The sequence below is a fragment of the Contarinia nasturtii genome, unplaced genomic scaffold (genome assembly GCF_009176525.2).
Source record: "Contarinia nasturtii isolate CC-2019 unplaced genomic scaffold, AAFC_CNas_1.1 Cnas_scaffold_187, whole genome shotgun sequence".
NCBI classification, from domain to species: domain Eukaryota; kingdom Metazoa; phylum Arthropoda; class Insecta; order Diptera; family Cecidomyiidae; genus Contarinia; species Contarinia nasturtii.
Window position 1 is genome coordinate 10575883 of NW_022197544.1, and position 11867 is coordinate 10587749.

Consider the following 11867-nt stretch of genomic DNA (forward strand, 5'->3'; position numbering starts at 1 on the left):
AAACTTACAGATACTTATGAACTTACAATGAGTCATTTTCCCCTAGGTTTTCAACCACAATTCGCACGCGTCACCAATATGACATCTCTCAATCATGATGGTTGTACTAAGTGTAACATAGATTCAATATTGCTCATGCGAAAACTTTATGTGATAGTTTTTTTAGTAATTGTTTACTTTTTCCACTTTTTTCCATATGAATAGGAACTATTGCGGGGTGAGTTTAAGTGTTTATTGCCTGATCATAAAAGCGGCATATTTGATCTTGTGCTACAGAGGGGAAATAGAAACAGAAGGATGTGAATGAGATAAGTTTCGTACTAGGTATGCAGCGAATTTATTACCCGATCATAAAAGCGGTGTGTTTGATCAAGTGCTATAGAGAGTACTGAATGATAAATGCAGGGGAGCAAAGATTTAGAAGGAAAGAAAGATGAAAGTGGAAGTTTATGGTTCGGCATATTTAAAAGTCGGTGGATAAAATCAAATCAAAGTGGTAAAAAGTGGAATGGTTTTTATAATTTTTCAAAGAAAAAGTGGGTTGGTGGGAGTAATTTTCGCTTTATATAGAGATTTTAGTTTTGTAGTGAAATCAGTAATATTTGAAGTTTTCAAGACTGAGTATCTTATGCAGGAGTTGGTGAAAAAGTGATCCTTATATCTTTAAATGTGCATATTAATGCGAGTAAAAGAGACAACTGTATAGACTTCACATACTCCTTAAACAAAAAAATATTCAAAATTTCAGCACTATCAACATTTAAAAGTGGATGCACTTTCAAATGGATGAGATCGGTGAACACTTAACAATTGATAGACATTTTTTAATTGAATAATTTAGCATATACAAATTAAAATATAAAAAATGTATTCTAATTTTTGAAATATATCAATAACATAAATAAAGTTTAAACGAAAAAAATAGTTTCAATCAAATATAGATCTACCTCTCCCTCCCACCATTCTCTCTCTCTCTCTCTCTCTCCGCTGTCATTCAGACGCTCTCTAATGTACTACCTCTGTCTGTCTCTCGGTCTCTCTCTATCTCTCTCATACGCACTTTCTCTCTCTCTCTCTCTCTCCTCATCTCAAACACACACATACACACATACACTCTCATACTCTTTCTCTCTCTATCTCTTGCAAAAGGTTGAAAGCCGATTCTGAAACAGGGAATCAAAATGATATCAATTTGATATCATTTTGATTTCCTGTTTCAGAACCGGCTTTTTCTCTCTACTATGACTTTTGGTTGGTTCGGCTTTGTGTTTGTATTTTGCTTTCTTAATATTTGAATATAAAAAACCAATTGGCTGCTTGAAACTTGGTTTTTGAGGTATATATCTTGAGTAAATTGAAGAATATTCACATTTTTGACAAAATCAATTATTTTTCTACTAATAAGAAATTACGCTGCTATAGCGGTTCCTTTCCATTTGATAAATTCAAATGCTGCGAATAAGCTAATTTTCATAAATAAGTTTTGGTATAATTGGGTTATGCATGTTGGATTTGGTTTTGAATTTTAGTGGATTGTTCGTTTGGATTTTGTCACACCTGTTACCCTGTGATAAGATAAAGAATGATGATCCCTCAGGAATCGGTAGAATTGGCTGTGGAGGATCTTGAATTTCAGACATTCGACGAGGTCTAGCCGATACCGTTTTATTATTTTCTCCATCATTTTCAATAATCTCTTTAGTTTCTTCTTCTTTATCTAGTTATTTAAGTGAGTGTTGATTCGAGACGAAACGAAAGAAAAAAAAATCAATTGAGCCATATTTCTAACTTAAAAATGATATTGAAATATTACACACTAGGTCTAGTGCCCTATTGAACAAGATAAGCAAAGTGAACTTTTTATAACACGACAAATATATCGACGATACAGTTGAAAAATCTCCCGTTATCCTTGCATATTTCGATGCCTTATTTCTTAGTTTTTGTAATACCAATGACAGTGTTGATTTACAATTTTTACCTGTTTGTATGTGGTATAAGGAAAAACGCTTTTTCCTTGGGCAGCGGCTTTGCCGCAGTTTTGATGCTCACTTCAGATAACCGGCGCGGTCGTGCTGTAGTTACTGTTTCATAATTATAATCTTTTCGATTTTCTATATTTTGAATTTTATCCAAACATTTAAACTTCTAAACATTTATTAACTATAGCTAAACAGCGAAACAACTGAGCTACACTTTCCTACCTCTAGCCAGTTTCATAGTGACAATATATAACACATACAATTGCATTTAACCAACATAAATTTTACCTTGACCATCGTCTTCATAACCTTCGTCGTCTTCTAAACGGATCTTTGTCTCCGAAAATGATTCTTCGTCACTGCGGCTAAATATTACAAATTGAAACAAAATTAATATCAACTAAAGAATTTAAAATTGTCTTCACTCACAAGTTTTCGTCAATATCTTCGATTTCGATATCATGTAAATCATCCAAATCGTCAATCATTGGAGTTGGACTTCGTGACTTTGATTTATTTTCATCTTGCTGAGAAATCGAGATGTATGTATGAATGAAACAATTAATATCTTAAAAATGTAGAAACATTCACACAAAAAAATAACTTTTAAAAGCTAGATGATGATTCGTTCAAAATTCGTTTGTGATGATTCGTTTGTATTCAGATGAGTCTTCGTTTAGTTTAATTGTTCGTTATGATAAATTCTAAACGAATCGCCATCTAATTTTGAAAAGTTATTAATTTGTGTGTTTATTCAATAACTTACACCCTCTTTGACCACTTCAGTAAGTGAATCAGCATCGGCCAGGTTATCAACAGCAATGGCCAAGAAGACGTTTAGTAGAATATAATTACCGCAAATGAATAAAATAATGAAATAAATGCTAGCGAGTGCACCTCTCCACCCAACACCGTCATATGCCAGAATGCCATTATACATAACTGCATTCCAATCTTCTCCAGTTAATATCTGTCATTTTCAAAAGTTAAAAATAAATGACTATGGTACCTAACGACTGTTATAATATTAGTAGATTGAATTAATGCCACGACATTCACCGAAAATAAATATTGATTCAAATCAATTGATTGTTTTTGGCATTATTTTAATCTTTTAAAAACTAAAAAATAGTTTTCATGGAATCTTATTTGGCATAGGCTGAAAATCTTACCTGAAATACCGTTAATAAACTTTGCCAAAATGTGTCGAAATTTGACCGTGGTTTGTCTTCTAGCTCATTGAAATTAAATCGGCCACCAAAGACTTGCATACCCAACAATGAAAATATAACAATGAACAAAAATAGAAGGAGCAATAGCGATGCGATCGATTGAATTGAGTTTAGTAATGAGGCGACTAAATTCGACAGCGATCGCCAATATCTTGTCACTTTGAAAACACGCAATAAACGTACACAACGCAAAACAGATAGTCCCAGAGGTGGCATTAAATCATATTTAGTTAATAGAATTTCAAATATACTGCCGAACACCACAAAACAGTCGAATCGATTAAACAATGACACAAAGTATCCCTGAAATCCCAAACTATATATTTTCAGTATCATCTCCATTGTAAATAACGTCACGAATACCATATTGGTTTTATCTTGAAATTCATTTAGAAAAGGAGCTTGATTGTGATGTTCCGTGGCCAAAACACCGGTATTTAAGAATACTAACAGAATAATAGTCCAATAAAATGCTTGCGATTTAACTGCTTTTCGGCAAGCACGTCGCATCCGGCGATTGATTCTATCAAAGTCTTTCTTCCATTTTTTCCACCATGTCTCTTGTAATCGTTCACCAATCTCTTCGCCTAGATGATCAGTGGAATCCATTAGATCATTTTGCACCTTCCCTTTGCCACTTTGAAGTATTGGTCCCTCAGCTTCAGGTTCAATATCTTCGGCTTGTGTAATCCAATCTAAATACCCACGCAAATCTTCTTCAATTTGTTGCTTTTCACGCAATTTTTGAAAGTCACCACGATTTTTTGCTTTTGTACGCTCTTTTGAAAACTCTCTAAAATATAAGAATCAAGCCGAATGAGTCTTTCACCGTTTTTTCAATGAAATTTTAAATTAATTTTACCCGCTCAAAACACCAAGAATTAGATTCATTACAAAGAATGCACCTAAAATAACCATCGACACAAAGTAAATCCATTGCCATGTATTTCCCATTGAATCTTGAATCCAATACAACACCTCAGTCCATCCTTCGAGAGTAATACATTGAAAGACTGTTAACATGGCCAAACCAAAGTTATCAAAGTTTGTAATGCCATCATTTGGTCCCTTCCAATCACCACCAGTTTTCACTGTACATGTGTAGCTTTGGTCATCAATATCTTTACAGTTAAAACCAACACCCGTTTCACTGCTACATGGTTGTGGATCAGATACCAGCTCTGTAAAGTGATTTAATTTAATAATAAAAGAAACCATGTCATCTCTAAAATCTAAATAAAAATATTATTATTTTACTATTGTTATGTTCTTACTATCGGTTTTTTTATCATAGCATGCGGCATGAAGTTTTCCAGAAAATAATTCCAAGCCAATAATAGCGTAAATAATAATGACAAATATGACTAAAAGGGCAATATGTAGTAAAGGCACCATAGCACGAAGAATTGAATTCAATACAACTTGAAGACCTGCAAAAGTCACGATTTTCAAAAAGTAGATATATACGCCATTATTGAGGGCGTAAAATTTGTATTTATATATATGAAACATACTTGGAACTCCAGAAACTAGTCGCAATGGTCTTAATACTCTAAATGCTCTCAAAGCCTTAACATCGAGACCTTCTGGCATAAAACTCTGTATAACGGTACTCAGCATCCTGCAATAATAATAAGAACCAAATAATTGAAATATGACATTCTTTTACAAATAAAATAAAATAAATTTCTTACCCAATCACTACAATGAAAAAATCTAATAAATTCCATCCATTTCGTAAATAAGAACCGGGATGCATCACAAAACCGAATGCAATAATTTTCATAACACACTCCGAAGTAAAAATAAACATAAAAATCATCTCCACTTTTTCTAGTGATGTATTTGTTATATTTGAATCACCGGAGGGGTATGGTGTGAATATGGCTAATGCTATGCAGTTCGCAAAAATGGTCAGCAAAATTATATATTCGAATGTTCTGTGATTGCGATTTTCAACAGAAGTTAAGGAAATTTAAGATTTCAATTAGGAATTTTAGAAGTGTAAAAATATCAAAAATTGGTAGCTTTGAAATATATGGGGGAATTGTGCTAGCAGTGGGACATGTTTTGTTTTTCGAAGAAAAAAATGAACCCTTAGAATATATCGAGAAGTTGTATATACCATTTTAATGTTAATGTCTGTTGCTACATTTTTTCCAAAGAAACTTATATGATTCCGTTTCAAACAACATTTCTCTTGACAATTTTCTGAAGAGATGATTTTTTGCCAAAAAAAATTTTCTGGCCACCAGTGGGACACTAGGTAAAACGCAATGGAGATTGCTGGAAAACTAGAGAAATGAACAAAAAACATCAAGTTACGAAAGTTTATAGAATATTTATTGAGTCAATTGTCCATTCATATGAGAACAAACAAAAATTATTCGATTATACTTAATCATCTACTGACCCGGGCTGGTGGACCGTGTGGGTGACCGTTAGAATATCGTATGTGATCGTAAGATTATTATTGAAAAGATGTGGTTTTTAACGGTGATCAGATGTTTACCATAGTATATCACTGATTCATACCTTTTTCCCACCAACAAATGTATAAAAAATTGTAAAAACTCAAATGATTCAGCCAGTTTTGGCGGTGAATAAAGATTATTATTATTATTATTAATTCCTTCGCATCATTGGTATATTTAGACTCACAATTTTTGCATGTGAAATAACTGACCGATTTGTTGTGGCATTTCAAGTTTTCTGGTGCATCGCACTCGTTGCAATGTATGGTGTTGTCTCGTGCCTGTCTTTGTGGCATTTTTTCGAGTAAACCGTACAAAGTTCTACACCTGAAGTGGTCGATGAAGATGACGATGCCTTTATCTTTGCTCGTTTTGCAATTTTCTTTCACTTTTCCTTTTGATGTTCACTTGACCGATTTTAGAATGGGACTGAGACAAGTGGGCGAATGTCACCCACTTATATACCCACCAACTAATTATTAGAATATTCTGGAAATTTCAAAGAAATCCAATAGAACGTTCTAGAAACTCATGAAATCGAGTCGAAATTCATTCAAAAAGCGTGTACCGATGATATGAAACGTATTCGAGTCAAAGCATTTACATACTGCAGACAAATGTCCATCAACATTTTTATGAAAACACACACAAAAAGAAAAAATTTGGTAAATTTAATTCGTTGTTGGTTAATTTTATATTAAATCTACCAAAATTGAATTAAAAATACCACATTTTTTCTTTCTGTGCATGTGATACACTGAGATGACTTCTAGTGGATGTCCCACTGCTGGACAAATCAAGTGTCCCACTGGTGGAAAATGCTTCATTTTGACCAACCAACGAATGCATATGAACGCTCTAGAATAAAAACAACTTATTGTTTACTCGCATATCGAAACGCGACTCAAAACGGTTGCATATCAAAGCGAGACAATATTTCGTTACCAAAGGAATAAAGAACATTAACTTTTTATTATACAAAATGTGTAAGTTTCATTTTGTGCTGATAACTAGCTACTGTTCTGTTTTAGTAACAGAATTTTGTTTCGCTTTGATATGCGACGCAGTTTAACGGTATAAATATTTCACACTCTCGAAGGCTCGGTATAGAACACACAAAAAGTGAAAAAAAACTTCTTATTCTCAAATTTCATATACAATCAAAGGCTTGTATCAGCGATTTTTATTGCGCAGTTGTCTGTCAATAGAACGTTGTTTGTAAACACAATGCCATGCATTGAGAAATTACATGTGAGGGTGAGCGAGATAGCATTGAACAACGATTTGGGTGACAGAAATAGCAAATTTTTACAATCGGTCGAACCAGATGATATAGGCGATTTAGTTGTGCATAAAAATTGAGAAAAAAAATCGGATTTTTTTCACTCTTTATACTCTATACCGAGCAAGATACCGAGTCTCCGAGAGTTTCATATGTACGGCTGGTAATAAAAGAGACTTTAAGCAGAAAAAATCTTAAAAGTGTCTCATAATTTGTATAGGATTTACATAAGATGGGGACGGTTTAAAAAAACTTAAAGTCACTTTTATTCTCAGCCGATCATATAAGGTTGCCATTTAGCAGGCAAATAACACCCATTAAATAATATACGAATGCCAATCGTGATTTGGATGATAAGGAATGCGGATTTTTTCATTCTGATTTAACCAGGTGACACAGAAAATTGAGCCAGTATTTGTAATTATTATTATTTTCCATTTTTCGTGATTTTTTACCATCTAAATATATGGGAAGCTTGTATGAAAAACACGGAAGACCGCTGAAATGGCACTATCGTACGTCCGCACATATTTTGTATTTGTCATTTCAGCGGTCTTCCGTGTTTTTCATACAAGCTTCCCATATAGTTGGTAAAAATTGGCGAAAAATGAAAAAAATAATTAAATTTTTTTCTTCAATTCTCAAATACTACTCAATTTTCTATATCACCTGGTGAAATCAGAATGAAAAAAATCGCATTCCATATCATCTAAATCACGATCTGGACTTTTTTCACTGTTTGAGTGCTCTATACCGAGTCTCCGAGAGTTTCATATAAACTTGCTATGTGATGCCTATTGAATAGTAAGCGATTACCAATCGTGATTGAATCAATAGGCGTCATTTGGCTATTGCAAGGCGAGTTTATATGAAACTCTCGGAGACTCGGTATAGAACATAAAAAGTGAAAAAAAATCCGATTTTTTTTCTCAATTCTCGAACACCACTAAATGGTCTATATCATTTGCTGTGAAAAATTTGCTATCTCTTTCACCCAAATCGTTGTCCAATGCTATCTCGCTCCTCCTTGTATGTATGAATGTTTACAATGGACATTCTATTAACACACAACTGCGCAATAAAAATCGCTGATACAAGCCATTTGATTGTATATGAAATTTGAGAATAAGAAGTTTTTTTTTTTACTTTTTGTGTGTTCTATACCGAGCCTTCGAGAGTGTAAAATATTTATACCGTTAAACTGCGTCGCATATCAAAGCGAAACAAAATTCTGTTACTAAAACAGAACAGTAGCTAGTTATCAGCACAAAACGAAACGTACACATTTTGTATAATAATAAGTTAATGTTCTTTATTCCTTTGGTAACGAAATATTGTCTCGCTTTGATATACAACCGTTTTGAGTCGCGTTTCGATATGCGAGTAAACAATAAATTGTTTTTATTCTAGAGCGTTCATATAATCCCTTTTCGAATCGTTGAAAAATGTTCATTTAATGGGCCCTACCGAAAACCTCGGAAAAGTCTTTTTAGAATTTATTTTGGGAGGTGTTTGGCATTGTATAATGAACGCGTGTGATCGCGCTAAAAACCATTTAGAAAGTGATTGTGCATTAATATTAAATTATCAACGTGAAAACATTGACATCTTTAGTAGAAAAAATCAAAAATATTTCACTGTCCCACTGCTGGACTAGTCCCACTGCTAGCGCAATTCCCCTACTTGCAACTTTAGACTCTTTATTTTTTATTAATAAAAGAATAAAACTGCAAAATGTTTGAAAAACATTGATTTCTGTCTGAAAGTGTTTCATAAAAAGGATACTTCCATTCCACTATTTCAATGCATACTTTTCGTATGCGATTTTTTAGGCCCAAACAAAAAAGTGCTCGTACAGGTCGTTCGGGTTGTGCCTTGCCTCCTCGTCGAACTGGTCTTTTTGGTGGGGCTGGTGTTGTTGATTGTGTGGCTCCCGCAATAGCTGTTGCTGTTGTTGATGGAGCTGGACATCCGCCTATTCCGAGTGTGTCACCTCCATTAACAGTACCATTATAATTACTCGCCATTTTCCGATTTCGAAAAAATATTGACCGCCCTCTGCAAAAAACAATAAATTTTAATATCGCGTATTCAAAATAGGATAATTTATAGAAAAAATTACACTAAATCGCTTATGTTCCTATTACAGTTATTATTAGATGATGTGAGGGGTGCTGTCACAGATGATATAGCAACAGTAATTGGTTTTTCTACCGTTACCGTCTGCCTTGATTTTGAACCCGTTTTGAAATTGTTGTCGAAAATAGATTCGGCTCGGATTGCTGTCGACGCTGAACTGCTGATATTGACTGTATCAGAAGATGGAGAGTATGCTTGTTGCTTTTCAGTTTCGAGTGGTGAAGATCCAGTGATATTAATTTGTTTTGACACTTGTTGAATAATACTAGTTGACGGGCTTTCACTACGTCCGTTGGGACAGTTATTATTTTGGTAAGCCTTATTGTTATTGCTGCCTTGTTGTGTTTGAAATGTACTTTTCCTGGCTGAACTACTTTTGGATGTCTGATTCGAATTGGAGTTGTCAGATTTACAAAATTCATGCTTGTCCCCTAGAATTGTACAGTATCGTAAATTTATTTAAATGATGTTTAATTAACTGTTTAATTACGGAAAATGGTAATGACAAGAAATCGATTGTAAATTATCTAGTTTCAATTAAGAATTTACAGTGGTATTGCGATATATGTTTGACCTTTACGGTAAATGGTATCGCATCAACTCTCGTGAATAGTGCCAAAATCATATCGGAATTTCAATCCACTGTCCAACCTCAATTGGAACCAGTGATGGTTTTTTCCTATCTGTATAGCGCTAGCTATTCGCAGCGCCTGTACAGCATTGCTGCCCAGATGCTGAATAGTAGCGGTTGCCGCACGCGCAACACACTTCGTTTGTACCACAAAGAGCATATACGTTCGCGTTCGTTCTCTGTTCGACATGCGTTTGTATACTGACTATGGTATTATATATATAGTGTATCATACTCTGCGAGCTCAGTGGTTACTTAGACTATATGACAATATGTTGTGTGGTACAAAACGCGTGCGGCATCACGGACCGCTTCGATTCAGCATCTGGGCAGCAATGCTGTTCAGACGCTGCGAATAGCTAGCTGCTAGCGCTATTCAGATAGGAAAAAACCATCACTGATTGGAACAATTGAAGCCCTCCAACGCAGCCACTTCGGCACAGCAAATTAATGGCGCGAATTCATCATTATCCGCCCCAATTTTGACACAGTATTCAGTAATTCATACTGACATTCCATCGACTACGATCAATCAGATGGAAATCGATACCAATATCATTGTTGATATCGATGCAAACAGTACCGATGTGATTGACCCTGTTGATAACAAAAAAAATGACACCAGCATAATTTTGATTTCGTGTGATATTTTGACCAATGATGTTCCGACCAGAGTATTGCTCAGCGCTGCTGCCATCCAGAGCATATTAAAATATCTTGCTGAGAATGCGTCGTCCGTCGCATGCGAAGGTACGTAGCAGTTTATACATCACAGTGAACAACAATACATGCATTGTTCTCTATTCAATCGTTTGAATGTTTTGAGTCACATAATCGTGAAGAGAACAATGGATTCATTCTTGTTCGCTGTGATGTATGAACTGCTACGTACGTTCGCATGCGACGGACGACGCATTCTCAGCAAGATATTTTAATATGCTCTGGATGGCAGCAGCGCTGAACAATACTCTGGTTCCGACCGTGAGACCAAAGCCAAAAGTTTTACGAGGGCGTCGTAGATCTGTCAGTCCATCGACTAGATTAAATGTGTCGACAAACACAGTGTCAAATCCACGCAAAAAAAGGTGAAGTGACAAAGGCTAGCTCACAGCCTAATTCAATGGCGGTTTCACATCTCTAGTCAAAAGTCGTTGGAAGGAATACTACAGCTACCTCAAATTCTAACAATAATTTGAATTCCAAAATGGCAAATTGTGATTTTGGGCATCGGGTCGGTCATACAATAAACTCAAAATTGTATAAAACAAAACGGTCTATCTTTCACCGTTTCGGCCAGATACTACCGTTGATGATGTCACCGATCATTTGAAATCACACCAGTGTTACAGTGTTGTAGGTGACTTGAAGGTGATCAAACTGGTGAGCCAAAATAAAGATACAAGGAAATTATCGTTCGTTTCCTTTAAAATTGAAGTGCCAAATCGTTATTTCGACATTATTATGGACAGTTCCATTTGGCTACCGGACGGTAAGGCCGAAGAGTTTGTTCAAAATTCATTGCCTAGCAATAAAAATTCTAAATCAGTTCCACCTCCCAAACGAACTGACAAAAATTCAAAAAACAAGAAACTCGCCTCGTTCAAGCCACCAATTCATGGTCGAAATCGACGAAAGTCACAACAAAGGCAAACCATGATACCGGAAATTCCACCGATTGCCAACTTGTTGCCGCTGCTGTCTCAATGCCTACTCAGTCCACTGATGGGATCGTACAGTCAGCCTCAACAAAATCGTCGCAACTAAGTAACACAAATCACTCACTCTCTCCTCCAACGACTTTGGTGTGCAATGATATTTATTATCAAAATGTTCGTGGCTTGCGCACCAAATCAAAACAATTTTTCTGAAATTCGTCGGCATTTGCACATTCGATTGTTGTTTTAACGGAAACATGGTCAACCATGTTGAACTAATCTCATTTTTCGTCAGAATTCTTTGACAATTCATACCATGTTTACCGTAAGGATCGTTTTGAGACTGGTTCATCGTTAAGTCGTGGTGTGGTGTACTCATCGCAGTCACCTCAAAACTAACATCCACCAACATTGTATTCGATGACTCAAGTAAATTGGAATATGTCTGCGTTAAAGTCAGCATTAATACAAA

At 35.2% G+C, this 11867-nt stretch overlaps 1 protein-coding gene across 5 annotated transcripts; it reads right to left on the bottom strand.

Moving 5' to 3' along the window:
• Nucleotides 1-1212: 1212 nt before the first annotated feature.
• On the bottom strand, nucleotides 1213-9544 carry LOC116352522 (voltage-dependent calcium channel type D subunit alpha-1-like). 5 transcript variants are annotated; one of them, XM_031785176.1, is made up of 11 exons: nucleotides 9118-9544; nucleotides 8756-9028; nucleotides 4909-5154; nucleotides 4729-4835; nucleotides 4489-4644; nucleotides 4077-4395; nucleotides 3155-4007; nucleotides 2749-2952; nucleotides 2412-2509; nucleotides 2271-2347; nucleotides 1213-1717 (listed from the first exon to the last, which is right to left on the bottom strand). In XM_031785176.1, the coding sequence occupies exons 2-11, from the start codon at nucleotides 8995-8997 to the stop codon at nucleotides 1464-1466; spliced, it is 2556 nt and encodes an 851-aa protein (XP_031641036.1). In that variant the 5' UTR covers nucleotides 8998-9028; nucleotides 9118-9544; the 3' UTR covers nucleotides 1213-1463. The 5 variants fall into 5 exon arrangements, with proteins under 5 accessions (XP_031641036.1, XP_031641035.1, XP_031641039.1 ...); XM_031785175.1 differs by having other exon boundaries at nucleotides 1216-1717; nucleotides 9093-9544; XM_031785179.1 differs by lacking the exon at nucleotides 1213-1717 and adding an exon at nucleotides 1755-2084 and having other exon boundaries at nucleotides 9093-9544.
• Between the last annotated feature and the right edge of the window lie 2323 nt (nucleotides 9545-11867).

Bases quoted from the DNA above. Each gene is read 5' to 3' on its own strand.
- LOC116352522 (XM_031785176.1), bottom strand. From the start codon at position 8,997: ATGGCGAGTAATTATAATGGTACTGTTAATGGAGGTGACACACTCGGA. The intron at 2,510-2,748 runs GTAAGTTATTGA...TCGATTTCTCAG, and splicing joins CTGAAGTGGTCAAAGAGGGT to CAAGATGAAAATAAATCAAA. The intron at 2,348-2,411 runs GTGAGTGAAGAC...TGTAATATTTAG, and splicing joins GAAGATATTGACGAAAACTT to CCGCAGTGACGAAGAATCAT.